At 39.7% G+C, this 26,175-nt stretch overlaps 3 protein-coding genes and 2 long non-coding RNA genes across 5 annotated transcripts in view; 3 read left to right on the top strand and 2 right to left on the bottom strand.

Annotated features, from left to right (window-relative positions):
• LOC103511827 (polyadenylate-binding protein 4) overlaps positions 1-2,776 on the top strand; it is a 4,462-nt gene extending 1,686 nt beyond the window's left edge. The window contains exons 2-4 of the mRNA XM_008476568.3: positions 556-706; positions 953-1,221; positions 1,748-2,776. Of these exons, the coding sequence (XP_008474790.2) occupies positions 556-706; positions 953-1,221; positions 1,748-2,026 (699 nt within the window). The 3' untranslated portion in view covers positions 2,027-2,776. The remainder of the gene's footprint in view (positions 1-555; positions 707-952; positions 1,222-1,747) is intronic.
• Positions 2,777-3,836: 1,060 nt separating this feature from the next.
• Positions 3,837-21,393, top strand: LOC103511826. Its single transcript, XM_026825466.1, has 13 exons — positions 3,837-3,921; positions 7,619-7,792; positions 8,129-8,262; positions 14,531-14,663; positions 15,023-15,280; positions 16,061-16,174; positions 16,625-16,767; positions 18,107-18,161; positions 18,491-18,757; positions 19,129-19,383; positions 19,560-19,870; positions 20,220-20,704; positions 21,353-21,393. The coding sequence occupies exons 2-13, from the start codon at positions 7,655-7,657 to the stop codon at positions 21,391-21,393; spliced, it is 2,334 nt and encodes a 777-aa protein (XP_026681267.1). The 5' UTR covers positions 3,837-3,921; positions 7,619-7,654.
• LOC113468508 lies at positions 8,993-9,518 on the bottom strand. Its single transcript, XR_003392241.1, has 2 exons — positions 9,480-9,518; positions 8,993-9,074 (listed from the first exon to the last, which is right to left on the bottom strand). It is a non-coding gene; the product is annotated as an uncharacterized LOC113468508 (long non-coding RNA).
• On the top strand, positions 16,050-17,117 carry LOC113468507. Its single transcript, XR_003392240.1, has 2 exons — positions 16,050-16,174; positions 16,625-17,117. It is a non-coding gene; the product is annotated as an uncharacterized LOC113468507 (long non-coding RNA).
• A 296-nt stretch (positions 21,394-21,689) lies between the features above and the next one.
• LOC113468504 (endochitinase A-like) overlaps positions 21,690-26,175 on the bottom strand; it is a 41,975-nt gene continuing 37,489 nt past the window's right edge. Inside the window, exon 5 of the mRNA XM_026825465.1 lies at positions 21,690-22,022. Within this exon, the coding sequence (XP_026681266.1) occupies positions 21,690-22,022 (333 nt within the window). The remainder of the gene's footprint in view (positions 22,023-26,175) is intronic.

Raw genomic sequence — 26,175 nt, 5'->3', positions numbered from 1 at the left:
CCAATAAATGGTACGTTTTTTAGGTGGGCGAATAAATGGTACACTTACCCTATTATCGTCCCACCTTTCTTCCTAACTTCTTCGATTTCGAGACGATGAGACCTCCACTGTTAAGGTGTGTCCACACCTCCACTGTTAAGGTGTGTCCACCACACATAGTCGATTCTGTGTTGAACTTATGACTAAGAGACTTGAATAATGTCCTGATATACAATGAAACTGAGCCCCCTTTTATCTAAGGTTGTACCGCCGATCACTCCGACCCTGTGTTGAACTTATGACTAAGAGACTTGAATAATGTCCTGATATACAATGAAACTGAGCCCCCTTTTATCTAAGGTTATACCGCCGAACCGGACTTTTGACATATTTCGTATAGTTCCACATGTAGGTAGCTGGTAGGTAGGTAGGTACTACCTACAAGATTTTTTTTTTTTTTTTTAATTCTCGCTCTCCAATTTTCCTTTACTTGCTAAGGAGTATTTCGAGATTCCATGATGCTCTCTTACCAACGCGCTCCATTACTGACTTTGCATCTCCTGTGCTTGCTTACAGTTATTCCAGCCAGGCAGTACCGGTGGCTATTTCGTGCCCACGCTACCCCAACCCCAGCGTTTCTATGGCCCAACCCAGATGACTCAGATTCGGCCCCAACCCCGCTGGGCCGCGGCCCCACAAATGAGACCCTCTGGCCAGACCGCTCAAGGTTTGTAATTTTTACCTCTTTATTTAATCAGACCCCACCTCGAGGGGAGGAGGGGAAATACGTCACTAATATAGGGTTTGTATGACCCTATAATTACAAATAAAGGAAGTATTGATGAAAAAAATTCTACTTCTTTTTTTTTAGATAAAGATTTCGTAGAAAAGAATAATATGTATTTAATTAATGCGATGTTGAACAAAATATTGTCCTTAGTCTCATTAAATGAATTTCATTTTAATTTCCCAGGGTTCCCCAACATCCCGCAGTTCCGTAGTGCCCCGCGCGCTTCCACCGGACAGACAGTCATCCGTGGCGCTAACATGAGCGCTAGGCCCATTACCGGTCAAAGTACTATGGGACCTAGAGGTGGTGGCCCAATGCAGGCGCCAGGACCAGCCTCGGTATCGGCGGCCGGCAGACAGACAGGCGGCTACAATAAGTACCCCGTGCGGAACCCGGGCACTCAGCCCCAGGCACAGATTGGTGGCATTCAGCCTGCTGCAGCCGGAGTACAGGTGAGCGGTGGATTGTTGTTGTAGGGGCTTCAGCTGTTTGCCGAATGGTGATGGCAGAATAAAGAAAGGATATCTATTTTTTCTGCCATACACTGGGGTGATTTTTTCTGCCATATACTGAAGGGCAGTCAACCATCGTGAGCACTTGTACTTGTTCTAAGCAGAGATAACTCGTTGAAAACTGCCAGCTAGCTAGGCTGGTTTAACAGTGAAATAGGGTCTGAGGACTCGGGGCGAAAAGCATATACATAATAGATTTACTTAGGTATTTTCAATTTCAGTCAATACTTAACCAAACTGCCCATAGGAAGGAAAGTAATGTTTAGTATTTAGTTACGTACAAAGTGGATTAGTGGATACTAGGTATTACATATGTGTTTTATACCTGCCCAAGGACATTTACACATAGAAGCGCATTTTTTTCTGCTTTCGATTTTTTCCATCTTGCATCCGGGATTTTGAACTCGAAAGGAACTAACCTACTACATACTAAACTAACCCATATCTCCACTCCCCCTGCCCTCAGGCTGTCCACGTTCAAGGTCAAGAGCCCCTCACCTCGACCATGTTGGCTGCTGCTCAACCCCAGGAACAGAAGCAAATGCTGGGAGAACGTCTGTTCCCTCTTATTCAACGCATGTACCCCGAGTTGGCCGGCAAAATCACCGGTATGTTGCTTGAGATTGACAACGCTGAGCTGCTGTACATGTTGGAACACAATGAGTCCCTCAAGAGCAAGGTGGAGGAGGCAGTGGCCGTATTGCAGGCTCATCAAGCCAAGCAGGCCGCTGTCAAGAAGGAATAGAGGCCCCTCACCCCCCTCGGACCTGCACGTTACACTGACGTTCACTATAATCCTATCCCTTATCTCTTATTCCTTGTTTGTTTTCTATTCCATTTGTCTTTTTTCCTTTTATTTCCTGCTCCTTGTTTGTGGTTCTTTTTTCTCTATCGATGGTTGTTTCTTCGTCGACATTTTCTTACCGTTTCCTTGTAAGATTATTTATAAGTCCAATAAAAGCTTATTTGAATTATTGTTTTCAATCATGTTTGTATTGTGTGTGGACTATTGTCTGTCCCTTGTGTCGGATGAAAATGTCCTAAGAAAACGCTATGATAACTTTTCTTGTACGAGAAAAGATCGATTTAAATCCGCAAGTTTCCTTTATTTCCTGAAGCTTGTCTTCAATTTCTTTTTCCCGAAAATAAAAAAAAATATATAAAAATCATCAAAAAAACAGAAAAATTATTTTAAAATTAAAAAATATAGAAAAACTCGAGTAAAAATTAAAAAAAGAAACAAAAAGTTAAAACTTTATTTTTTGTTTTTTCAACATTTATTTTTTCTTTATTATTTTTTCGTACCTTCATGTGAAAAAGATACAATTTTCTAAAAAAAAAAGAAAATAATTTTTTAATTTATCCTTATTGTTTTTTTATACTTTTTGGTTAACGCGATATTATTTTGTATTTGAATGAATTGTGTTCAGTAGAATTTGATTAGTTTTATTCTTGTACGCGTATGAATTAGTTTTGTTAGCTCAGTCATTCCTGCATACAGTATACTCATGTTACCCTGAAGATAAAACTATCATCTGAAATATTGAATGTGTTTCAATCAATTTATTTAACTAATCAGTTTCCAAATAACCGAAGGTTTCCAGATTACACAGTCATATTTCGTTTGTTTCCCACAAGGTCCGTTATCAAATTTTAATCTAGGACCTTTTGAATCTGGAGTATTTCTTTTCAAATACCTACGTATTCTGCAAATGTAATAGAAAGTCGTGTGATGTTCACACCAGATTTTTTTTTTATACTTTTTGGTTAACGCGATATTATTTTGTATTTGAATGAATTGTGTTCAGTAGAATTTGATTAGTTTTATTCTTGTACGCGTATGAATTAGTTTTGTTAGCTCAGTCATTCCTGCATACAGTATACTCATGTTACCCTGAAGATAAAACTATCAACTGAAATATTGAATGTGTTTCAATCAATTTATTTAACTAATCAGTTTCCAAATAACCGAAGGTTTCCAGATTACACAGTCATATTTCGTTTGTTTCCCACAAGGTCCGTTATCAAATTTTAATCTAGGACCTTTTGAATCTGGAGATAGACATCACTGCAATGAAATCAAAGAGTTAGTCCATTTCTAATATTCAAGTATACAAACCATATTATTGGTCTGAATGAGGTGTCAGGCTAACATGAGAGTGTCTCGATCTTGGAACCCAAATCGGAAATTAAACCCAAGATTCATCCCTAGGGACTTGTAATGCCAAAGTCCTGTTATCAAGCCTACCGAGCATACTTCTTGTGTTATGCCAAAGCATTTCTCTAGTACAATATACCCTATGTCCACTGCTTGAAAGTTAATCATTATTATTTTATGTTGCATAAAACTTTTATATTGAAATAATAAAGAACAGTTTTCAGAAAATTAATTGACGGTCTTTTCACTTTTAGCAAAGTTCCCTTTAAGGCCCGTTCCTACTTGTGAGTTTCATCCGATTTTATTCTGTACAGAAGAAGAGATATTTCTCCCATAATATTTTAGGGACATTTCAGCCAGTTTGTGTTTTCCTTGGAAATAAACATAAAATAGTGACTTAAGTGACGTGTAAAATTGGCGATTTCTGTAGTTAATAGTTCATTAGCAACTCTCTATTGAACTTTTTTCTATCTCAGCAATAGGTAGGTATTCGTGTCCCAAATAGAGTAACGCCTATAAAGTCTATCGTTCAAGAAGTGGTCGCCTGTTAGATATGTGAAATCGGAGGCCCAAATTTGAAACAAAACTTTTTCCATTTGGCTTGGTTCGCTATAATTCTCGAACATTTTGTCCGAAAGTGACCGTTGTCTTTTTGCCTCCCACATGCGTTGTACCAATTTAAATTCGAGCCTTAAACGTTTTAAATCTATTTTTGTTTAAACGTTTTACTTCGCTATAATTCTCGAACATTTTGTCCGAAAGTGACCGTTGTCTTTTTGCCTCCCACATGCGTTGTACCAATTTAAATTCGAGCCTTGAACGTTTTAAATCTATTTTTGTTTAAACGTTTTATATTTTTTATTTACAAGATTCTGCTGTGTTGCGCTGTTTGTTGAATGCTCACCTATGCAGTACGTTACGTTGTGAGTTATGATAAATAGGTGTATCTGATTGCCGAGTTATTTATACGTGTGTGTAGGAGAACTCAAGGCTTGGCTAGCTCATGGGAAAGAACAGTACAGTACGGGATATATGTACCTTCACATTCAACATTCAGCCAGCCTAGTTAGCTTGGTTGGTAGCGCGTCTTCCTTGTAAGCGCTAGGCCGCGGGTTCCACTCCCGCCCGGGGCGGATTATATCCTGAAGGAATAATGTTCGTTCTCGGAACGGCTGGCTTCCTCCTATCCTGTCTTCCTTCTCTTCGCTTTCGGGACGATAAGACCTTAGCAGTTACAGTTCCCTCTACCGAACGTAAAAAAAGCTTGAATTCTTACAGTGGTTACTGGTTATCTAATTGAAGTTCGACTTTATGCCTAATGGTTAATGGAGGTTTGTTAAAGGGATGTTACAACGGAGGTAGGGTAAGTGTACCATTTATTCGCCCACCTAAAACCGTACAAGAATAAAACTAATCAAATTCTACTGAACACAATTCATTCAAATACAAAATAATATCGCGTTAACCAAAAAGTATAAAAAAACAATAAGGATAAATTAAAAAATTATTTTCTTTTTTTTTTTAGAAAATTGTATCTTTTTCACATGAAGGTACGAAAAAATAATAAAGAAAAAATAAATGTTGAAAAAACAAAAAATAAAGTTTTAACTTTTTGTTTCTTTTTTTAATTTTTACTCGAGTTTTTCTATATTTTTTAATTTTAAAATAATTTTTCTGTTTTTTTGATGATTTTTATATATTTTTTTTTATTTTCGGGAAAAAGAAATTGAAGACAAGCTTCAGGAAATAAAGGAAACTTGCGGATTTAAATCGATCTTTTCTCGTACAAGAAAAGTGTCTGAACTGGACGAAATTTTTCAAGATCCAATTTCATCAAAAGAAAGGGCTTAAAGACTGCTATCAAACCAGTGCTAAGGAATCAAAAGAATACCTTCAGGAAGCGGTGTGGTTGCTACAGTACGAGCCTTCGACTCTGCCTGAAGGCAAAATTTTCACCCAAGCCCAGGACAATCTGACAAGTCTCAACTCTGTACTGCGGACATTACATGCATCTATGGGGGACAGTCCTATGTAATAATGGATAGTCGATTGATGTCGACTGAACCGTCCACACTGCTTCGACAACATAGATTTACCTCGTCGGTTGGCGAATGGCTATGTTTGGACACACCTCGCCATTTAGCTAATCACGCAATATTAACGTCTAATTTCTCGTCATCACACTTAAGGGGGTTACACATCTATCCGGCGGGGCACGACGTGCAGATTTGCCTGGAATGAACCTTGCACGAAGCTTGCAAATCGTGCAAAGCACGATATCAAGCATTTGAAAGTGACTACACATTTATCAGTCCGTCCGTCAGACATTTTGACAAAATATTCATTAATAAAAACTGGGAAAAGTTTTCTCGTACAAGAAAAGTTATCATAGCGTTTTCTTAGGACATTTTCATCCGACACAAGGGACAGACAATAGTCCACACACAATATAACGTCACTTTTGTTAAGCCGAGTTGGGCTTGGTGGATATTTGACCGGTGCCGTTATGGATATTCAACGTCTGCTAAGTCTGGGTTTAGTATTGTATAATACGTATTGTAGATCTCATACAATAATATTGATAAATACAGGCGCTTTCACTAAAAAAATTAGAAAAATAAATGTGGGCAGGTGGGCCAATAAATGGTACGTTTTTTAGGTGGGCGAATAAATGGTACACTTACCCTATTATCGTCCCACCTTTCTTCCTAACTTCTTCGATTTCGAGACGATGAGACCTCCACTGTTAAGGTGTGTCCACACCTCCACTGTTAAGGTGTGTCCACACCTCCACTGTTAAGGTGTGTCCACACCTCCACTGTTAAGGTGTGTCCACCACACATAGTCGATCGATGTCGACTGAACCGTCCACACTGCTTCGACAACATAGATTTACCTCGTCGGTTGGCGAATGGCTATGTTTGAACACACCTCGCCATTTAGCTAATCACGCAATATTAACGTCTAATTTCTCGTCATCACACTTATCACCTAAGCCCTAAGCAGTTCATTCTCACTTATCCCACGGGGTCCCGCGTTCCCCTGCTAAAATCAAAACTGATTGGATTTTTTTTCCAGTACTTCGTGCGAGGCTTCATGCAGACAAATCGTGCCATTTAGCACGATCGTGCTTTCATACTCTTGCACGCCGCACAGGTATTTGGCACGAACCGGCTTGCAGGATAGATGTGTAGTCCCCTTTATCACCTAAGCAGTTCATTCTCACTTGTCCCGCGTTCCCCTACATACATACAGCCGGGAGTATAAAAATACACCGGCCGGGGCTCGAATAGGGGAACAGACCGCGTGCTAAATCACCGAAGGGGAAATACTAAGCCGGTGCAATATTGCTCAGCAGGCCTGTTAAATGTTTTATTGTTAGGACCTTGGATGCTGTTAATAGTTGCCGGTAGATGCTCAATGCTCTATTGTGATATATATCAGAAGTGGTGATAGTGTTATCATGTGTTGTGTCGCATTCCCGGGCTCAGCAGGCCTGTTAAATGTTTTATTGTTAGGACCTTGGATGCTGTTAATAGTTGCCGGTAGATGCTCAATGCTCTATTGTGATATCAGAAGTGGTGATAGTGTTATCATGTGTTGTGTCGCATTCCCGCTGTGCTGAGGTAATAAATGGTGACGGTATCTGATAAGGATTGACACAGTGTAAGTAATTACCCCTTCATTTACCCATTTGTACAACATCTGTCTCTGCCCTACATGTTTACCCATTTTTTGCGGGCATGTTTGGTAAATAGAATCAGTTGGCTCATGCGTCTTTTTTTTTCTTCTTTTTTTTTCTCCTCGAATTACCGGTCTTCGCATTGTGAGACAACGACCTCAACCACTGTATCCGATAAGTCGATGAGGAAAATTAATCAAGTATTTCACAGACAGTAGGCATAGGCACTCGTAAACACTTATAGCTTATAGGGTATGTATGACAAAAAGGTAATCCATGCCAACAAATTATCGCGACGAACCAATATATGAATGCAGTGAATTATTCAGGCTAGAAAACTCACACCTCGTAGATTATTTAGGTACCTATTTTGAAATTTTAAGGTGTCAAGTTTTTGAAGTGGCGAGAGAGGTGTCGAGTTTTTGAAAGTGCCGACCATCATATTTACTTTACCCCTCAGTTTGGACATATTTCCATAAAGTTTCTCTCGTTTTCAGTTCGCTTAGCCGTTCAAGTTTGACGGTACAATTACAATGTTCGACAACATCTGTGGTCTTTGTGGGGAGACGGCAAAACAAAAATGTTCAGGATGTCAGCTTATCTATTATTGCTGTAGAGAACATCAGAAGATCCATTGGAAGAAACACAAAAGCCATTGCAGACCTATGAAGGTGGGTGAGCTCATGAGCTATTACTGATCGAAAATTCATCACGCTTTCTAATTTTGTTTATATAAAATTGTTAGTAGGTACCAAAGTAGCCAATACCATGTAGGAGAGTAGCGCAATTGCCGTGTAAGCGCTCGGTTATGGGTTCGATTCTCGCCCAGGGGCGAACAGGTAAGTTTCGGTCTCGGAACGGCTCTCTTGCGTTTCTTCTATCTTGTGCTTCTTCTCTCTTTAATTTTAATACGATTTAAGATCTCCGTTCTTTTTTTTTTACAGTTCCCTCTATTAAACCTAAAAGTAGCCATCATTACCTTTGAATCTGAATTTATTGTTTTTCAGCTGTGTGAAGATAAAGTCCTGGGTCGCTACTACATTGCCAGTCGCTCAATCAAGGCCGGTGAAGTGGTTCTCAGAGAGCCGCCCCTGGTACAAGGCCCATGCCAAATGACCGGCCCTGTGTGTTTGGGCTGCCTCAAAGCCATTGTATAATATGTATATGATGTATAATTCACATTCTAATTTGCCATGTTCTTCTATCATTTGCCTCCTATATTAAAATGTATGATCTAACCTGCTATTTGGCCGTGTTGCAGGAGAACTCGTTCTACACTACACTGTGTCATGTGAAACATTTCTATTTCAAATCCAGTTGAGGTACATTCATTGTGTATACTCTCCATATAGGCATATTTTGTCTTATTACTAGTAATTACCTACTCGTATAAAGCACCTATTTATTAAACCTTGACACCAAAACATGTAACTTTCGGACTAAAAAATAAATAAGATTGGACTTTTTCTTCCAAATGGCTCGACTTTATAGAAAGGCGGTTTGTTAAACACAAAAATCAGATTCAGATATTGTGGTATATAGAAAGGCGGTTTGTTTAACATAAAAATCAGATTCAGATATTGTGGTATTTCGGTTTGTGAAAATATAATAGGTAGGTGAGAAAGCAGGATAACCATTTAATCTATAAGAAGGATACTTGATGTATAATATGTATATGGTGTAAGGTGTATACAAAGGCGGTTTGTTTAACACAAAAATCAGATTCAGATATTGTGGTATTTCGGTTTGTGAAAATATAGTAGGTAGGTGAGAAAGCAGGATAACCATTTAACCTATAAGAAGGATACTTGATGTATAATATGGTCTTCGCCGATTTTGACGATGATCTTATGAACATCATCGGAAGGAGTGGTCTTCTTGCAGTCGTGGCAGATCCAGGTCTCTTCAGAAACGCTGGATGATAGGTGGGGTAGCACGTAACCCTTGCATTGACTGCAACAGGGGAGTAGGTCAACAATAGACATTTTCAAGGTTACCATGTGTTGGGGAGTTCCCGAGGTCGATAGTATTATATATAAAGGTGTGTCCAAACATAGTCGATCGGCCGTCACGTCGATCGACGAGGTGAATTAATGTTGTCGAGACAGTGTGGACGGTTCAGTCGACGTCGAACGACGGCCCGTCGACTATGTGTGGACACACCTTTAGATGACAATAAACCCTAGTCTGCTATATATCGAACCAATGATTTCAGACCCAGTCAAATTTCATCTTTGGAGAAGGCCACATATATATATCGAACCAATGATTTCAGACCCAGTCAAATTTCATCTTTGGAGAAGGCGACATGAAATAGTAAACCATTTTTCACCTCGTTCAGCGCAAGTATCAACTTACGGTTCAGGACACTTCACGCCATCATAGAACGTGTTCAGTGGCCACATAAAATAGTAAACCATTTTTCACCTCGTTCGGTGCAAGTATCAACTTACGGTTCAGGACACTTCACGCCATCATAGAACGTCTTCAGCTCTGTAGGGTCCCGACATCGTTCACACTGGCAGGTGAAATATTTGGACGTCTGGAGATGGTGCCTCCTATTAATAGTCCCCCATAGAGGATCAGTGTAGCAAATAGATAGGTGATCCCCAGGGGCGATAGGTTTCATAGCTCGCAGCAGAACTTGGCCCGAATCGGTGAAACTCTTGTAGAGATTCGGATAGCAGTTGTGCTCGATGAAAGACGCGCGGTCAAAGATGGCTATGTAGCTTGGCTCTGTGAGGGGCATTTCGTGAGCGTTCACCTGAAAACGACAAGACATGTCGTCAAAGTGCGAAACGAAATAGAAATTACCCCTGGTGAGGTTGTAAAGGGTGGGAAACGATGAAAGACGCGCGGTCAAAGATGGCTATGTAGCTTGGCTCTGTGAGGGGCATTTCGTGAGCGTTCACCTGAAAACGACAAGACATAACGTCAAAGTGCGAAACGAAATAGAAATTACCCCTGGTGAGGTTGTAAAGGGTGGGAAGGAAATCAGGGTTTTTTGAGAGCATTTCGCCAGATGAGGCCAATTTTTCTGAGCTACTTGTATGGTTCATACAAATAGAAAGTAATGAAAATATCAAACCTGAATGATTCCGCAGATTTTCAATATCTCCTCCTGAGTAAATTCTTCATTCATGGATCCCGATTTTCTTTATTCGATTTGTTTGGATTGTGATTTGTGTCATACACAGTCAAGTTTAGTCGTGTTTTCCTTTCGCAATTGGTGATTCTCATGATTTTTTTTTATTATCCAAGGAAATCAGGGTTTTTTGAGAGCATTTCGCCAGATGAGGCCAATTTTTCTGAGCTACTTGTATGGTTCATACAAATAGAAAGTAATAAAAATATCAAACCTGAATGATTCCGCAGATTTTCAATATCTCCTCCTCAGTAAATTCTTCATCTAATTTGAAGAAGTTGAGTAAGAACTGGACCACGTTTCTCCTATCGTTTTCATACTTGGGGGAGTTCTTGTATTCTTCTACATGAGCTTCTAGTTGCATTAGTTTGTCCCATACTTGGGGTTGATGTGATTTCTTATACAGACATCGCAGAGCTATGATACACTCGTAACTGGGATGGGGTGTGGTGAAGTTGCTGATTTTGATCTGTAAGAGAAGAAAAATTGTCCCATACTTGGGGTTGATGTGATTTCTTATACAGACATCGCAGAGCTATGATACACTCGTAACTGGGATGGGGTGTGGTGAAGTTACTGATTTTGATCTGTAAGAGAAGAGAAATAATAAAATGTTTCATAGAAATCATAGAGGTTTTTAACGTCACTGTATACAGGTCTTTAGTGACGGGGGTTTTACCCACCATTCACCCATTCGGAATCTTGCCTCAGCTCATGGGCGTATGTTAGACGTGGCACCCCCGGATTCACCTCGTGCCCACCAGGCCCATGCTGAAGATTTATCCAACCCGTGGAGTGGTGAAGGAGGAGTCAATGTGGCCATGATATCAGGGATCTCGTTCGGGGCTCTGGCCCTGGTTACTCTTTTTGGTAAGTTGGGATGTTGTGGGCGAAAAATGTGCTCTTTATTTCCTAGATGGTCATTGGTCACCCTTCCAGATATCAACTTAACCTCTGGTGATAACGATTATTATTATTTACCGTATTTAGAACACCAAATTGGTTGGATGGAAGATTGGTTGGGTGGAAGAGCTCACAGTTGGGATGTTGTGGGCGAAAAATATGCTCTCTATTTCCTAGATGGTCATTGGTCACCCTTCCAGATACCAACTTAACCTCTGGTGAAATCGCCGCAGTTGGGATGTTGTGGGCGAAAAATATGCTCTCTATTTCCTAGATGGTCATTGGTCACCCTTCCAGATACCAACTTAACCTCTGGTGATAACGATTATATTATTTACCGTATTTAGAACACCAAATTTGGTTGGATGGAAGAGCTCACTGTGTGAGAAACCTGCCATAAGCATTAAAAAAATAATAAACAGATGATGTTCCCTCAGTTTCCAAAAAGCTAAAGATGTTACCTACATACCTGAAGAAGACTGCCATAAAAGCATTGAAAAATAATAAACAGATGATGTTCCCTCAGTTTCCAAAAAGCTAAAGATGTTACCTACATACCTGAAGAAGGGTTTGTTCCTAAAACTCTTGAAACTAAATATTTATCTAATTACTTTCTTACTGAATTTCAGGTGCCGTTAGTTTCATCATGTACAGGCGATACCGATGGAACAAACCTCAGACCCTGAGTGATAAGTGTAGTAATCCAGACTCGAGTGGTTATATTGATGACAGTACACTCAGGGTAAGTTTAAATGCATTCGTAATCGGGTGGCATTCATGAAAAACAATATTTCAAAAGAAAAGCTTCATATGAGAAAATGCTGTACTCTCGGGTTTTGCTCCTATGAAGATTTTCTTTTACAAAATTGTAGGTATTACATGAATCCCACCCTTCGTAATCAACCTTGTTGAAAATATGATCTCCAAAGGAGAAAGCTTTACCTCAGACTTTTACCCTTTGAATTTGCCTGTAGAATTTGTGAAGTTCGCAAATTTAAACGTTCAGGTAATCAGAGGAATGATCGTTTTCGTGGGATAAAAGCATTTTGTACTAGAGTGCTAAATGAACATTTGAAAATCACCTTGGTTTTCTATTCTAAGCTTAGAAAACTTTTTCTTTGGCTCCCAGGCAAGATAAAAGCTTATCTCTAGATCTCAACACCCATAAGAGTTTCACTTTCAACGCACACACTCCAGGTTTCACTTGTAAAGCTCTCATTTAACATACAGCACATAACAATTGTTTGCTACCCTTTGAATTTGCCTGTAGAATTTGTGAAGTTCGCAAATTTAAACGTTCAGGTAATCAGAGGAATGATCGTTTTCACGGGATAAAAGCATTCCGTACTAGAGCACTAAATGAGCATTAAAAAATCACCTTAGTTTTCTATTTAAGGCTTAGAAAACTTTTTCTTTGGCTCCCAGGCAATGTACTCAGACTTTTACCCTTTGAATTTGCCTGTAGAATTTGTGAAGTTCGCAAATTTAAACGTTCAGGTAATCAGAGGAATGATCGTTTTCACGGGATAAAAACATTCCGTACTAGAGCACTAATTGAGCATTAAAAAATCACCTTGATTTTCTATTTTAGGCTTAGAAAACTTTTTCTTTGGCTCCCAGGCAATGTATCTCTAGATCTCAACACCCATAAGAGTTTCACTTTCAACGCACTCCAAGTTTCGCACTCCAAGTTTCACTTGTAAAGCTCTCATTTAACATACAGCACATAGCAATTGTTTGCCTATTAACCCTACGCGAGGTATTCTGTGCGTATATTTTGCAGGCGGTTCCTCTTTCCCACCGTAAAATAATTGTGTTTATGTAACCTATGGGAACTTGCGTGAACTATAATTGAGCCAGTGCTGGAGCTATGGCAAAGATAGGGGGAGCTTGAAGAAGTTAATTTACTTGAATCAAGTTTTGTTCCCGTGTTCAGTTCCGTAGGGTCCCGACATCGTTCACACTGGCAGATGAAATATTTGGACGTCTGGAGATGGTGCCTCCTATTAATAGTTCCCCAACAGCTTGATTGATTTTTGAAAGAGAATATTTGATTTTTTAGGCGACCTTCGTCGATTATTGCCAATTTGTCATTCTTGGTTGTAAAATCTTCAAAAAATTTAGGATAAATTTTCGCGAAGTACAAAGAATGGTTATTTGAGATCGATTTAAATTGAATTTGCCACGAATCTCGCAATTATTATAATATGTATCAGTGGAGGTTATTTGAGATCGATTTAAATTGAATTTGCCACGAATCTCGCAATTATTATAATATGTATCAGTGGAGAAATTTTAAAAGTAACATTTTTATATTATGTTGCCCCTTAACCCACGCCACTGTGGTCTACTTAAAATGTATGTATGCATTTGGTTTGTACTTCTACACTACACTGTGTCATGTGAAACATTTCTATTTCAAATCCAGTTGAGGTACATTCATTGTGTATACTCTCCATATAGGCATATATTTTTGTCTTATTACTTATTACTAGTAATTACCTACTCGTATAAAGCACCTATTTATTAAACCTTGACACCAAAATATGTAACTTTCGGACTAAAAAATAAATAAGATTGGACTTTTTCTTCCAAATGGCTCGACTTTATAGAAAGGCGGTAAAGGGCAGTCAACCATCGTGAGCACTTGTACTTGTTCTAAGCAGAGATAACTCGTTGAAAACTGCCAGCTAGCTAGGCTGGTTTAACAATGAAATAAGGTCTGAGGACTCGGGGCGAAAAGCATTACTGAAGGGCAGTCAACCATCGTGAGCACTTGTACTTGTTCTAAGCAGAGATAACTCGTTGAAAACTGCCAGCTAGCTAGGCTGGTTAGAGTTGAATTGATTTGGATTAGTTTGTGTTTAACAGTGAAATATGGTCTGAGGACTCGGGGCGAAAAGCATATAATAGATTTAGGAATTTTCTATTTCAGTCAATACTTAACCAAACTGCCCATAGGAAGGAAAGTAATGTTTAGTATTTAGTTACGTACAAAGTGGTTTAGTGGATACTAGGTATTACATATGTGTTTTATACTTGCCCAAAGGACATTTACACATAGAAGCGCATTTTTTTCTGCTTTCGATTTCATCTTATGTTATGAATAATCTCTAATTCAGAGTACTCAACACAAATTTTATTTGGTATACTAGAAAAGAATAATTTCCTTTTTTCGACAACACATGTATATGATGTATAATTCACATTCTAATTTGCCATGTTCTTCTATCATTTGCCTCCTATATTAAAATGTATGATCTAACTTGCTATTTGGTCGTGTTGCAGGAGAACTCTGAAGAGATGTATAGTTTGGATAATGATTCATTCCTGAACAGTTTGGAAGCGATGACCATTCAGACAAAGCCATTTCCTACCATAGCTCAGAGGAGTGTCCAAAATGTGGTTGGCCCCTGTGTCGAGATCCCCAGTGTAGGGAGTCTGAACATCATACTCCCGAGTGTGACTGGACCGCGAATAAGAGAGGAAAGAAGGTCAGGACTGTGGTTTTAGTCTGATGGGTAAAGGTGTGTCCAAACATGGTCGACCAGCCGTCGTGTCGATCAAGGAGGTAAATCTATGTTGTCGAAGCAGTGTGGACGGTTCAGTCGACATCGATCGATGGCCGGTTGACTATGTGTGGACACATCTAAAGATTATCTAAATAGAGGGTTAAGTACCTCTAATTTAAGCACCGTTTGGCGACGTTGATATGCGGATTCTGGATGGGTGACAAGATTCCGAATGGGTGACCTTTCGATTTTTTCCATCTTGCATCCGGGATTTTGAACTCGAAAGGAACTAACCTACTACATACTAAACTAACCCATATCTCCATTCCCCCTGCCCTCAGGCTGTCCACGTTCAAGGTCAAGAGCCCCTCACCTCGACCATGTTGGCTGCTGCTCAACCCCAGGAACAGAAGCAAATGCTGGGAGAACGTCTGTTCCCTCTTATTCAACGCATGTACCCCGAGTTGGCCGGCAAAATCACCGGTATGTTGCTTGAGATTGACAACGCTGAGCTGCTGTACATGTTGGAACACAATGAGTCCCTCAAGAGCAAGGTGGAGGAGGCAGTGGCCGTATTGCAGGCTCATCAAGCCAAGCAGGCCGCTGTCAAGAAGGAATAGAGGCCCCTCACCCCCCTCGGACCTGCACGTTACACTGACGTTCACTATAATCCTATCCCTTATCTCTTATTCCTTGTTTGTTTTCTATTCCATTTGTCTTTTTTCCTTTTATTTCCTGCTCCTTGTTTGTGGTTCTTTTTTCTCTATCGATGGTTGTTTCTTCGTCGCTGTGTTGAACTTATGACTAAGAGACTTGAATAATGTCCTGATATACAATGAAACTGAGCCCCCTTTTATCTAAGGTTGTACCGCCGAACCGCATGCCATATCTGGAAAATATACCTTGAAATCGCTGAATCTTGTCTGTGATTGAAACATTGAACTCGTGAGCTATCGGATGATGTGATTTTATGTCGGTTGATGAAATAAACGATTTCATTTTATTGTATTCCGCGAGATTTAAGTGATGGTATTGTTGTGCATTGACATTTAAATTGAGCGGCCTAAAAAGTCTTAATCAGCTGTTAGCGTCTCCTGAGACCGCCGAATCGCATGCCATATCTGGAAAATATACCTTGAAATCGCTGAATCTTGTCTGTGATTGAAACATTGAGCTCGTGAGCTATCGGGGGATGTGATTTTATGTCGGTTGATGAAATAAACGATCTAATTTTCTTGGATTCCGCGAGATTTAAGTGATGGTATTGTTGTGCATTGACATTTAGATTGAGCGGCCTAAAAAGTTTTAATTAGCTGTTAGCGTCTCCTGAACTTTTTCACTGAATATAATGAAATATTTTCCCTAATTTTCCAGCGGAGGGCAGAATCAGAGGTATCATCGTGTTTGAACTTCATGCTTCGGTAGCAGAGTTGGGTCGACGTAAATCAAACCAAGGGCAAATAGATTCAGCCCAGCTGAGATCCTTCCTTCTGGTAAGTCAACAGTCAGCCTCCATTGGTGAAAAATCAGAAAATGGACTGGGAAATATATTGGTTAATAGGTAGAGGTAACGTGAGGATGCAGATTGTTTGTTATTGAATGGAGAGTTTGAATGTTGAGTTTCTCCCGTCAAAAAACTTTTAAAAAAGAGGTTTGACAGAGGGAACTGTACATAACTGCTAAGGTCTTATCGTCCCGAAATCGAAGAGAGAAGGAAGACAGGAGAGGAGAAAGCCAGCCGTTCCGAGAACGAACATTATCCGTTCAGGATAAAATCCGCCCCGGGCGGGAATCGAACCCGCGGTCCAGCACTTATAAGGCAGACGCGCTACCAACCAAGCTAACTAGGCTAAAAAACTAAAAACCTACATACACTGTTTAAAATGGGACATACTAATCCAAGACAGCCTAAATAAAGCCCTATAACTTTTTGCTCTCCCCAGGAATCAAAAGAATACCTTCAGGAAGCGGTGTGGTTGCTACAGTACGAGCCTTCGACTCTGCCTGAAGGCAAAATTTTCACCCAAGCCAAGGACAATCTGACAAGTCTCAACTCTGTACTGCAGACGTTACATGCATCCATGGGGTACAGTCCTATGTAATAATGAGTCTATCGAGTCACTGTAGCGGAATAACGTCACTTTTGTTAAGCCGAGTTGGGCTTGGTGGATATTTGACCGGTGCCGTTATGGATATTCAACGTCTGCTAAGTCTGGGTTCAGTATTGTATAATACATATTGTAGATCTCATACAATAATATTGATAGACACAGGCGCTTTCACTAAAAAAAGAATTAAAGGAAGAACACAGATTGTTTCTGATATGATTAAATTAATTTCTTTGTATTCTAGTGATAAGAGATGCCTTACTATTTTTAGAAGAGGGGGTACTTGACAAAAAATAAAATCTCATTTTACAACCTAAGAAAATAATTACATACGTGTGTGTATTGCTTTTTTAATCAACCCATTTCTGTTTCTAATTGTTCACAAGGCTATAAAACAACCTATATTTCTGCTAATACACTTCTGTATTTAAATACTAATGCCTAGCGCTTAGCGCACGATTTAAGATGCCAATTAAATCAAATAAATGCTTTTGTTTCAAATTTGAGAGAAAAAAGAGCAAGTTACTTAAGGAGCGCTTAGCGCACGATTTAAGATGCCAATTAAATCAAATAAATGCTTTTGTTTCAAATTTGAGAGAAAAAAGAGCAAGTTACTTAAGGGAATTAAAATAAGCAATTCAAAAATAAATGCTTCATAACTAAAAACCACATGAATATAAAAATATACATTGCACTGTAAAATGGACGTGTTCTTCTTTAAGTACAACGGGTAAAGATAAAACTAAGTGAGTAATCAATAAAACTACTAGAACTAAATTAAGACCAAGCGCGCTTAAAGTAAAGTTAAGTACGCTGTTAAAAATAAAAGCTAGAATGTAGGTTGAAAAGACAAAATAAAAATTACTTTAAAGTATACGAATCATAATAATACTGATCTCACCATCATATTTACTTTACCCCTCAGTTTGGACATATTTCCAGAAAGTTTCTCTCGTTTTCAGTTCGCTTAGCCGTTCAAGTTTGACGGTACCATGTTCGACAACATCTGTGGTCTTTGTGGGGAGACGGCAAAACAGCGAAAAGCATATAATAGATTTACTTAGGTATTTTCAATTTCAGTCAATACTTAACCAAACTGCCCATAGGAAGGAAAGTAATGTTTAGTATTTAGTTACGTACAAAGTGGATTAGTGGATACTAGGTATTACATATGTGTTTTATACCTGCCCAAGGACATTTACACATAGAAGCGCATTTTTTTCTGCTTTCGATTTTTTCCATCTTGCATCCGGGATTTTGAACTCGAAAGGAACTAACCTACTACATACTAAACTAACCCATATCTCCACGCTGTAGAGAACATCAGAAGACCCATTGGAAGAAACACAAAAGCCATTGCAGACCTATGAAGGTGGGTGAGCTCATGAGCTATTACTGGTCGAAAATTCATCACGCTTTCTAATTTTGTTTATATAAAATTGTTAGTACCAAAGTAGCCAATACCATGTAGGAGGGTAGCACAATTGCCGTGTAAGCGCTCGGTTATGGGTTCGATTCTCGCCCAGGGGCAAACAGGTAAGTTTCGGTCTCGGAACGGCTCTCTTGCGTTTCTTCTATCTTGTGCTTCTTCTCTCTTTAATTTTAAGACGACCTAAGATCTCCGTTTTTTTTCTACAGTTCCCTCTATCAAACCTAAAAGTAGCCATCATTACCTTTGAATCTGAATTTATTGTTTTTCAGCTGTGTGAAGATAAAGTCCTGGGTCGCTACTACATTGCCAGTCGCTCAATCAAGGCTGGTGAAGTGGTTCTCAGAGAGCCGCCCCTGGTACAAGGCCCATGCCAAATGACCGGCCCTGTGTGTTTGGGCTGCCTGAAAGCGATCTCCTACCATAGCTCAGAGGAGTGTCCAAAATGTGGTTGGCCCCTGTGTCGAGATCCCCAGTGTAGGGAGTCTGAACATCATACTCCCGAGTGTGACTGGACCGCGAATAAGAGAGGAAAGAAGGTCAGGACTGTGGTTTTAGTCTGATGGGTAAAGGTGTGTCCAAACATGGTCGACCAGCCGTCGTGTCGATCAAGGAGGTAAATCTATGTTGTCGAAGCAGTGTGGACGGTTCAGTCGACATCGATCGATGGCCGGTTGACTATGTGTGGACACATCTAAAGATTATCTAAATAGAGGGTTAAGTACCTCTAATTTAAGCACCGTTTGGCGACGTTGATATGCGGATTCTGGATGGGTGACAAGATTCCGAATGGGTGGCAAGATTCCGAATGGGTGAATGGTGGGTAAAACCCCCGTCACTAAAGACCTGTATACAGTGACGTTAAAAACCTCTATGATTTCTATGAAACATTATTTTTCTTCTCTTACAGATCAAAATCAGCAACTTCACCACACCCCATCCCAGTTACGAGTGTATCATAGCTCTGCGATGTCTGTATAAGAAATCACATCAACCCCAAATATGGGACAAACTAATGCAACTAGAAGCTCATGTAGAAGAATACAAGAACTCCCCCAAGTATGAAAACGATAGGAGAAACGTGGTCCAGTTCTTACTCAACTTCTTCAAATTGAATGAAGAATTTACTCAGGAGGAGATATTGAAAATCTGCGGAATCATTCAGGTTTGATATTTTCATTACTTTCTATTTGTATGAACCATACAAGTAGCTCAGAAAAATTGGCCTCATCTGGCGAAATGCTCTCAAAAAACCCTGATTTCTTTCCCACCCTTTACAACCTCACCAGGGGTAATTTCTATTTCGTTTCGCACTTTGACGACATGTCTTGTCGTTTTCAGGTGAACGCTCACGAAATGCCCCTCACAGAGCCAAGCTACATAGCCATCTTTGACCGCGCGTCTTTCATCGAGCACAACTGCTATCCGAATCTCTACAAGAGTTTCACCGATTCGGGCCAAGTTCTGCTGCGAGCTATGAAACCTATCGCCCCTGGGGATCACCTATCTATTTGCTACACTGATCCTCTTTGGGGAACTATTAATAGGAGGCACCATCTCCAGACGTCCAAATATTTCATCTGCCAGTGTGAACGATGTCGGGACCCTACGGAACTGAACACGTTCTATGATGGCGTGAAGTGTCCTGAACCGTAAGTTGATACTTGCACCGAACGAGGTGAAAAATGGTTTACTATTTCATGTCGCCTTCTCCAAAGATGAAATTTGACTGGGTCTGAAATCATTGGTTCGATATATATATAGCAGACTAGGGTTTATTGTCCTCTCAAGCTGTGTCCACACTTAGTCGACAGGCCGTCGTTCGACGTCGACTGAACCGTCCACTCTGTCTCGACAACATTAATTCACCTCGTCGATCGACGTGACGGCCAGTCGACTATGTTTGGACACACCTTTATATATAATACTATCGACCTCGGGAACTCCCCAACACATGGTAACCTTGAAAATGTCTATTGTTGACCTACTCCCCTGTTGCAGTCAATGCAAGGGTTACGTGCTACCCCACCTATCATCCAGCGGTTCTGAAGAGACCTGGATCTGCCACGACTGCAAGAAGACCACTCCTTCCGATGATGTTCATAAGATCATCGTCAAAATCGGCGAAGACCTAGCGTCCATGGAGAAACAAAACCCAGAAGCCTGTCTGAAGTTTCTTAAGATGTACGATGGAGGCCGATTTCTCCATCCGAATCATTATTACTTGACCGATGTGAAGATAGCACTGGCACAGCTGTACGGACAGACGAATCCCGGAGGTATTCAGGATCTGACGGACGAGAAGTTAGCTCACAAGATAGCGCTGTGTAAACAACTCGTCAAATTGACCAAAACAATCATTCCAGGTAATATAACATCAGGAGAGACGAATCCCGGAGGTATTCAGGATCTGACGGACGAGAAGTTAGCTCACAAGATAGCGCTGTGTAAACAACTCGTCAAATTGACCAAAACTATCATTCCAGGTAATGTAACATCAGGAGAGGTTTTCTCGTACAAGAAAAGTTATCATAGCGTTTTCTTAGGACATTTTCATCCGACACAAGGGACAGACAATAGTCCACACACAATACAATAAATTTTATGACATTACTTGGACTCGAACCGCCAACCTCCAGATCCAAAGTCCAACGCGTTAACAACTGCACCACTGAGGTTGGTATATATCCATAACGGCACCGGTCAAATATCCACCAAGCCCAACTCGGCTTAACAAAAGTGACGTTATTCCGCTACAGTGACTCGATAGACTCATTATTACATAGGACTGTCCCCCATGGATGCATGTAACGTCTGCAGTACAGAGTTGAGACTTGTCAGATTGTCCTTCTCCCAAAGTTAAGGTTAGTGGCCACCCCTGGTCTAAAATATGGTTTTACTACCAAAATGCACCACCCAAAATCCTGGGAACGCCGCACCGGTTAGGCTGAAGGAGGAACTCATTCGAAAGCAACCAGAGATGCGAAATAATGGCAACCTACATATGTACTCGTATGTAGCTCTAGAAAAAAGTGGAACTTTCCAAGGTTTACCTAGTAAAATACGTAATAAAGCATGTAAAATACGTCGCATGTTCTGTTAGTTTAGAATTTTTTTTCGACTCGATATTTCAGCGTACAATTTTACACATAATGAACCTATGCATGGTATGTAGGGTTCAGGGGAACATGAAAACATCATTAGTAAAACTGGCACGTTCATGAAATATTTTGAAAAAACTTTAATTTCGACAAAATCAGAAAAAAAACGTTAAAACAAAAGTAAAAATATATCCCTGGTGAAAAAAGTTTCCAGCAATTTAGGAGAGCAAAAAAAAAAATCGACGAGTAACTTGGAATGCCTTTTATGAAAATTACGAAGATTACGTATTCAAATGCAAAACTTTCCAACATTTCCCCCCCCCCTCGAAATTCCGTCTAAAACGTGTGTTCGAGTACCTATTTGGAAAATTCAACTTTTTTCTTCGCCTTTCTTCAAATTTGTAGAGAAAATCTTTTTACCTGCACTGATGGACGTGTTCTCCAACGCAACGTCTGTCACATTTTCCTGAGCTACAGGCGGATCGTTCATAATTTCATAGTCTGCCAAACTACTTCCATTAGTTGTCTTGTTTTGACTTGCAGAGGTGGTGGAATTCTGAGTATCCTCTACCGTATCAGAACTAAGCTCTGGATGTGTCCTCAGTAACTCCTGAATACTGCTATTACTATTGCTTTTAGTGTCAGTCATAGGACTCACAGGCTTCAGAGTAGTTGTCTTGTCTTTGATTTTACTTGAGAACTTCAAAACAAGACAACTAATGGAAGTAGTTTGGCAGACTATGAAATTATGAACGATCCGCCTGTAGCTCAGGAAAATGTGACAGACGTTGCGTTGGAGAACACGTCCATCAGTGCAGGTAAAAAGATTTTCTCTACAAATTTGAAGAAAAAAGTTGAATTTTCCAAATAGGTTCTCGAACACACGTTTTAGACGGAATTTCGAGGGGGGGAAAATGTTGGAAAGTTTTGCATTCGAATACGTAATCTTCGTAATTTTCATAAAAGGCATTCCAAGTTACTCGTACGATTTTCTTTTGCTCTCCTAAATTGCTGGAAACTTTTTTCACCAGGGATGTATTTTTACTTTTTGTTTTAACTTTTTTTTCTGATTTTGTCGAAATTAAAGTTTCTTCAAAATATTTCACGAACGTGCCAATTTTACTAATGATGTTTTCATGTTCCCCTGAACACTACATACCATGTTACCATGCATAGGTTCATTATGTGTGTAAAATTGTACGCTGAAATATCGAGTCGAAAAAAAAAAAAATTCTAAACTAACATAACATGCGACGTATTTTACATGCTTGATTACGTATTTTACTAGGTAAACTTCGGAAAGTTCCACTTTTTTCTAGAGCTACATACGAGTACATATGTAGGTTGCCATTATTTCGCATCTCTGGTTGCTTTCGAATGAGTTCCTCCTTCAACCTAACCGGTGCGGCGTTCCCAGATGTAAACTAACATAACATGCGACGTATTTTACATGCTTGATTACGTATTTTACTAGGTAAACTTCGGAAAGTTCCACTTTTTTCTAGATCTACATACGAGTAAGTACATATGTATGTAGGTTGCCATTATTTCGCATCTCTGGTTGCTTTCGAATGAGTTCCTCCTTCAGCCTAACTGATGCGGCGTTCCCAGGATTTTGGGTGGTGCATTTTGGTAGTAAAACCATATTTTAGACCAGGGGTGGCCACTAACCTTAACTTTGGGAGACACAATCCCATAAAGCCGGCGAGCCATGCCTTTTTGATTAGCCACGTCATAGCCACCCCTGTTTTAGACCATCTTCAATTGCTAATTCCCAGGATTTTGGGTGGTGCATTTTGGTAGTAAAACCATATTTTAGACCAGGGGTGGCCACTAACCTTAACTTTGGGAGACACAATCTCATAAAGCCGGCGAGCCATGCCTTTTTGATTAGCCACGTCATAGCCACCCCTGTTTTAGACCATTTTCAATTGCTAATCCCCCCACTACTATCCACATTGCAGACTACCAAGACGTCAACCTCACCACCTCTGCTAGTGTCACCAGTAACCTCACGAGGACCTCAGCTCATGGGCGTATGTTAGACGTGGCACCCCCGGATTCACCTCGTGCCCACCAGGCCCATGCTGAAGATTTATCCAACCCGTGGGTTGGTGAAGGAGGAGTCAATGTGGCCATGATATCAGGGATCTCGTTCGGGGCTCTGGCTTTTGCCTTCAGGCAGAGTCGAAGGCTCGTACTGTAGCAACCACACCGCTTCCTGAAGGTATTCTTTTGATTCCTGGGGAGAGCAAAAAGTTATAGGGCTTTATTTAGGCTGTCTTGGATTAGTATGTCCCATTTTAAACAGTGTATGTAGGTTTTTAGTTTTTTAGCCTAGTTAGCTTGGTTGGTAGCGCGTCTGCCTTATAAGTGCTGTTTGCCTTCAGGCAGAGTCGAAGGCTCGTACTGTAGCAACCACACCGCTTCCTGAAGGTATTCTTTTGATTCCTGGGGAGAGCAAAAAATTTATAGGGTTTTATTTAGGCTGTCTTGGATTAGTATGTCCCATTTTAAATAGTGTATGTAGGTTTTTAGTTTTTTAGCCTAGTTAGCTTGGTTGGTAGCGCGTCTGCCTTATAAGCGCTGGACCGCGGGTTCGATTCCCGCCCGGGGCGGATTTTATCCTGAACGGATAATATTCGTTCTCGGAACGGCTGGCTTTCTCCTCTCCTGTCTTCCTTCTCTCTTCGATTTCGGGACGATAAGACCTTAGCAGTTATGTACAGTTCCCTCTGTCAAACCTCTTTTTTAAAAGTTTTTTGACGGGAGAAACTCAACATTCAAACTCTCCATTCAATAACAAACAATCTGCATCCTCACGTTACCTCTACCTATTAACCAATATATTTCCCAGTCCATTTTCTGATTTTTCACCAATGGAGGCTGACTGTTGACTTACCAGAAGGAAGGATCTCAGCTGGGCTGAATCTATTTGCCCTTGGTTTGATTTACGTCGACCCAACTCTGCTACCGAAGCATGAAGTTCAAACACGATGATACCTCTGATTCTGCCCTCCGCTGGAAAATTAGGGAAAATATTTCATTATATTGAAGGAAGGATCTCAGCTGGGCTGAATCTATTTGCCCTTGGTTTGATTTACGTCGACCCAACTCGGCTACCGAAGCATGAAGTTCAAATACGATGATACCTCTGATTCTGCCCTCAGCTGGAAAATTAGGAAAAATATTTCATTATATTCCTTTTCGGATTATTTATTATTTTTGACGATCTTTACGAAAAAAATACATTTGGACAGTTATATTTTTCATGAGAATCATCAATTTTCATGGTGGGTTCCATTTCTTACATACGCATTTTGTGAAGGGTAGTTTTGTCAAATACCAACATCTACGATTGATTTCTTTAATTGCAGTAAGCTGCAAAGTGTAACGCATGTTTTAAGTTAACTCCATGTATTGTTGATATAATGAAATTAGGTTGTAATTTTTATTTCGTTAGTTTTACTTTGAGACTATTCAGATCATATTAGATATTTTTTATGTTCTATGATTTCGTCTGTATAATTTCCTTTTTTTTTTTACCGGACATTTAATTTCCAATTCCTTATTTTTCATGTCTTAGTCCATGTAAATTTTATTTAGATATTTTTATAGTTTTACCTTTTATTAATTTTGTTATGTTCCTATGTACATAGAGTTATACACCAGTTTAATTTACTTTTTTTTTACGTTTGTAATTCTGTCCGCGATTTGATCCTGCATTTACATATTTCGATCCATTTCCCCCTTCTATTCCATTTATCTTTTTAGCTAAATCTTTTTTAAGGATGAGCTTTTTTCCATTTTTCTACGGCGTTCTTTTTTCCCTAATTTCATTATATCAACAATACATGGAGTTAACTTAAAACATGCGTTACACTTTGCAGCTTACTGCAATTAAAGAAATCAATCGTACATGTTGGTATTTGACAAAACTACCCTTCACAAAATGCGTATGTTCCTTTTGCAATTTTCATGGTCGTGGGGAATAAGAAATGGAACCCACCATGAATCATTATATCAACAATACATGGAGTTAACTTAAAACATGCGTTACACTTTGCAGCTTACTGCAATTAAAGAAATCAATCGTAGATGTTTGTATTTGACAAAACTACCCTTCACAAAATGCGTATGTTCCTTTCGCAATTTTCATGGTCGTGGGGAATAAGAAATGGAACCCACCATGAAAATAGCGAAAGGAAAACACGACGTTGGTATTTGACAAAACTACCCTTCACAAAATGCGTATGTTCCTTTTGCAATTTTCATGGTCGTGGGGAATAAGAAATGGAACCCACAATGAAAATAGCGAAAGGAAAACACGACTTAACTTGACTGTGTATGACACAAATCACAATCCAAACAAATCGAATAAAGAAAATCGGGATCCAATAGCTTGTACCCGAGCTAATTTGAAAGGTCAAATACTCAAATTCAGTCAAATATTCAAACAAAAGTGAAGTAATATTCGTTTTCGACACAACCCAATAGTTCAAAATAAATTATATGATATCCTATTGATGTCTAGTATACATGGAAACATAGGTCAAAATTGAATTAAAATTTCAGCGAGACCATTGCCTCAACCAATCTTCTTCTGGTGCCTTCCGCGCCAAAGGTGTTGCGGGGTGGCATATACACCAGTGATCTCAAGAAGTTGTTTGACATAGGTTTGTATCTCATCGCAACTAGTGTAGTTTTAGAAATCGGTATTGGTAAGTGTGTATAAGGTACAATGTGGACGTCCATTACAGCTTGGTATGTTTGACATGGTCGGTCCAGTAGTTCTGAATGGTCATCGCTTCCAAACTGTTCAGGAATGAATCATTATCCAAACTATACATCTCTTC

The sequence above is a fragment of the Diaphorina citri genome, unplaced genomic scaffold (assembly GCF_000475195.1).
Source record: "Diaphorina citri unplaced genomic scaffold, Diaci psyllid genome assembly version 1.1 scaffold756, whole genome shotgun sequence".
Lineage (NCBI taxonomy): Eukaryota > Metazoa > Arthropoda > Insecta > Hemiptera > Psyllidae > Diaphorina > Diaphorina citri.
This window is presented reverse-complemented; position numbering and strand designations above follow the sequence as displayed.